Below are 4,465 nucleotides of genomic sequence, written 5' to 3' on the forward strand. Positions count from 1 at the left end.
ACTCACCCACTCACTCACTCACTCATTCACCTACATACTCACCCACTCACTCACCCACTCACTCACTCACTCACTCATTCACCTACATACTCACCCACTCACTCACCCACTCACTCACTCACTCACTCACCCACTCACTCACTCACTCATTCACCTACTTACTCACCCACTCACCCACTCACTCACTCACCAACTCACTCACTCACTCATTCACCTACATATTCACCCACTCACTCACTCACTCACCCACTCACTCACTCACTCACTCATTCACCTACATACTCACCCACTCACTCACCCACTCACTCACTCACTCACCCACTCACTCACTCATTCACCTACATACTCACCCACTCACTCACTCACCCACTCACTCACTCACTCATTCACCTACATACTCACCCACTCACTCACTCACCCACTCACTCACTCACTCATTCACCTACATACTCACCCACTCACTCACTCACCCACTCACTCACTCACTCACTCACCTACATACTCACCCACTCACCCACTCACTCATTCACCTACATACTCACCCACTCACTCACTCACTCATTCACCTACATACTCACCCACTCACTCATTCACCTACATACTCACCCACTCACCCACTCACTCACTCACCCACTCACTCACTCACTCATTCACCTACATACTCACCCACTCACTCATTCACCTACATACTCACCCACTCACTCACTCATTCACCTACATACTCACTCACTCATTCACCTACATACTCACCCACTCACTCATTCACCTACATACTCACCCACTCACCCACTCACTCACTCACCCACTCACTCACTCACTCATTCACCTACATACTCACCCACTCACTCATTCACCTACATACTCACCCACTCACTCACTCATTCACCTACATACTCACCCACTCACTCACTCACTCACTCATTCACCTACATACTCACCCACTCACTCACTCATTCACCTACATACTCACCCACTCACCCACTCACTCACCCACTCACTCACTCGTTCACCTACATACTCACTCACCCACCCACCCACTTACTCACCCACTCACTCACCCACTCACTCACCCACTCACTTACTCACTTACTCACTCATTCACTCACCTACATACTCACCCACCCACCCACCCACCCACCCACCCACCCACTCACCCACCCACTCACTCACTCACCCACCCACTCACTCACTCACTCACTCACCCACTCACCCACCCACCCACTCACTCACCCACTCACTTACCCACTCACCCACCCACTCACTCACTCACCCACTGACCCATTCACTCACCCACTCACCCACCCACCCACTCACTCACCCACTCACCCACCCACTCACTCACCCACCCACTCACTCACTCACCCACTCACCCACCCACCCACTCACTCACTCACCCACCCACCCATTCACTCACTCACTCACCCACTCACCCACCCACTCACTCACCCACCCACCCATCCATTCACTCACTCACCCACCCACTCACTCACTCACCCACCCACCCATTCACTCACTCACTCACCCACTCACTCACCCACTCACTCACCCACTCACACACACACACACACACACACACACACACACACACACAGAGTGCTGATAGCTCCTACACTGATATGAGCTGCTATATATTTAGGTCACATGACGTCTCCGTATCTCGTGATCGTTAGCGATGTCGACGCCGCTGCGTGCGCCGGTCCGGCGGTGTAGGTGGTCGCGTCCCAACACGGACATTCGAAACCCATTAAGCCCCTGATTACACCCCGAAATCCACCCCGACCCCCTTCCCGGCCCCCCGTCCTGCACGCTCTCATTTCCTCTGTGTGTGTTGCCCCCCTCCCCCCAACAGAACCCCTGATAGCACGACCAACACAAACACGCCGCGCGCCGCTATCACGGGCTAAAGTTAGCGGCGGGGCTGCTTTAGCGCAGCGTTCTGTCAGACGTGGAGGAGAAACAGACGCAGGAATCAGCTGCTGGGGGTTCATCATTCATCCACTCATTCACTCACTCATCACGGATTCACGTCTCCTCTGTATGTAGGTGTTGCTGAGTTGGAGCTGCTTCATTAGCTCAGGTTCTCTCCTGGTTAAAAGGTTGTAAGTAGGACACTAATACCCCCCCCCTCCCCCCCGTCCCCAAATTTAAAACCAGCGCATTCTTCACCTCCTGCTCTCGGCCCGTCTCTCTTTCAGCGCTCGGACCGTTAGCGTCACGCGGCTCTGAAACAATGCGTGTTACTGCGCGGCTGATTTACGAGCGGCTATTCTGCGCCTCGGGCTCCAGTGAATATAAAGGTCCATCAGAATGTGGTCCAGCTGGACGCTGGTCTGAACCCCAATGTTCCCCGGGATACCGTTTAACCCCCTCCAACACACCCCCAACACACCCACTTTCCAAACTCTACCGGGGGGGCTGCTTTTAAAGATCAAATCTCTGTAAAAAAGGGGGGCATGATCATTTTGGGTTCGGATCCCCGGTGGTGCTATCGGCCCGCCGGGCGTCCCCGTACACACATGCTTGGCTCTATTTGTGTCTTGGGGTCGGGGGGTGGATTGGCGTCCTGTGTGTTTGGGTGAGTTACTGCGCACCCACAGCGACCCTGACCAAGATGAATTGGTGGTAAAACATAAACAACGAATTATAAGTAGCTCCAGCTTAAACCAGTTGTTCCTGGTCAGGGTCACAGTGGGTCTAGCGCTGGCTGGAAAGCAGGAGTATACACTAAACAATTAGTCACAGAAACACCAGCAGCCAATCCACCTTCTGCATGCTTTTGGAAAGATGAGCACAGCGTTGCGGTGGGTCCAGAGAGGAAGCCAGTCGGCCCTCCCTCAGACACTGACGTAGCCAATCATGTCTGTGTAGATGCCCGATCGGGTGATAGCACAGCTGGGATTGGAACCCTAGATCACCGGAACCCAGCAGTAGTGGGTTAGCAGAATTTACAGTTGCATTCAAACCTGCACCCAATTTATTTATTGATTTATTTATTTAATTGTATTAATTAATTAATTTATAAATTTTATTTATGTATTCTTTTTATTTATTTAATTAATTATTCATTTATTTATTTTATTTATTAATTATTTATTTTATTTATTTAAAGAATCACCAGATCCCGGCAGTAGTGGGTTTTTTACTGCTGCATTCAGTCCCGGCTCTCTGGGCTGTCTGGTACTCTGTTGGTTGCCTCATGGTGCTTGTACAGTCTTGCTGTAAACAGACTCGTCTGTAGGGCCCTGATTGTGAATCTCATTTAATCACTTCCTTTATTTATTGGGTAATAGCACCACTGGGGATTCGAACCCTCGATCACCCCGGCTCCTGCCCTCTGGGCTCTCTGGTACTCTGTTGTTGCAGCTCTGATTGTAGATGTCATTTAATCACTTATTTTTTTTATTTATATTATATTTATTATATTTATTTATTATATTTATTTATTATATTTATTTATTATAATTATTATATTTATTTATGTTTTATATTTATTTATTATATTTATATTTATTTATTTATTATATTTATTTATTATATTTATTTATTATATTTATATTTATTTATTTATTTATTATATTTATTTATTATATTTATTTATTTATTATATTTATTTATTTATTATATTTATTATATTTATGATGTCATTATGGTGTGTTTGCAGGCAGTGTAACAAGACGTCGAGCGGGAGCGACAGCTGTGACCTGATGTGCTGCGGGCGTGGCTATAACCCCTACACGGACCGGATCGTGGAGCGCTGTCACTGTAAATATCACTGGTGCTGCTACGTCACCTGTAAGAAGTGTGAGCGGACGGTGGAGCGCTACGTCTGCAAATAAACCCCCGAGAAACGGAACCCCGCCCCACAGATCTGAGCTCCTGATCCACACCGGGCGTCACTCACCACACGACTGTTTTTATTATCGGAGGTTTTTTTGGTACGTTTCCGGGTCGCGGCTAACCGAAGCGCTAAGCTACTACGCTAAACAGGACTTACCGTCGTCCGAAGCTTTTCTTACCGTCGAATTTCTCAGTTTATAAAGAAACGGTTTCTTCTGCGCTGTGAATATCGCTAACGAGCGTATCACTAACGAACGAGCGTGTCACCACGAGCGACTCGGACGACTCCAGTTTTTACGTTTCATTACGAACTAATTCAGATTTTTGAGAGTTTATTTTCGTAGACGATAATAAAAACACGCCGATATTTGGGGTCAAATTTGTAACTGAGCCTCCAAAAAGTCAACGGTTCCTGATTCGGAATATATATAAATATATACATACACACTATATGATCAAACGTATTGGGACGCCTGTTCTAATTACTGAACTTATTTAGGTTTACATTTCCAGCATTTAGCGGACACTGTTATCCAAAGCGGCTTATAGTTATGACTAAATACAGTCTGAGCAATTGAGGGTTAAGGGCCTCGCTCAGGGGCCCAACAGTGGCAACTTAGCAGTGGTG

The 4,465-nt window shown here is 47.6% G+C and overlaps 1 protein-coding gene across 1 annotated transcript in view; it reads left to right on the forward strand.

Annotated features, from left to right (window-relative positions):
* Nucleotides 1-4,239, forward strand: part of wnt11 (wingless-type MMTV integration site family, member 11) — a 21,501-nt gene extending 17,262 nt beyond the window's left edge. Inside the window, exon 6 of the mRNA XM_063014346.1 lies at nucleotides 3,662-4,239. Within this exon, the coding sequence (XP_062870416.1) occupies nucleotides 3,662-3,836 (175 nt within the window). The 3' untranslated portion in view covers nucleotides 3,837-4,239. The remainder of the gene's footprint in view (nucleotides 1-3,661) is intronic.
* Nucleotides 4,240-4,465: the final 226 nt, after the last annotated feature.

Source organism: Trichomycterus rosablanca, chromosome 18 (genome assembly GCF_030014385.1).
Source record: "Trichomycterus rosablanca isolate fTriRos1 chromosome 18, fTriRos1.hap1, whole genome shotgun sequence".
Classification (NCBI taxonomy): Eukaryota; Metazoa; Chordata; class Actinopteri; order Siluriformes; family Trichomycteridae; genus Trichomycterus; species Trichomycterus rosablanca.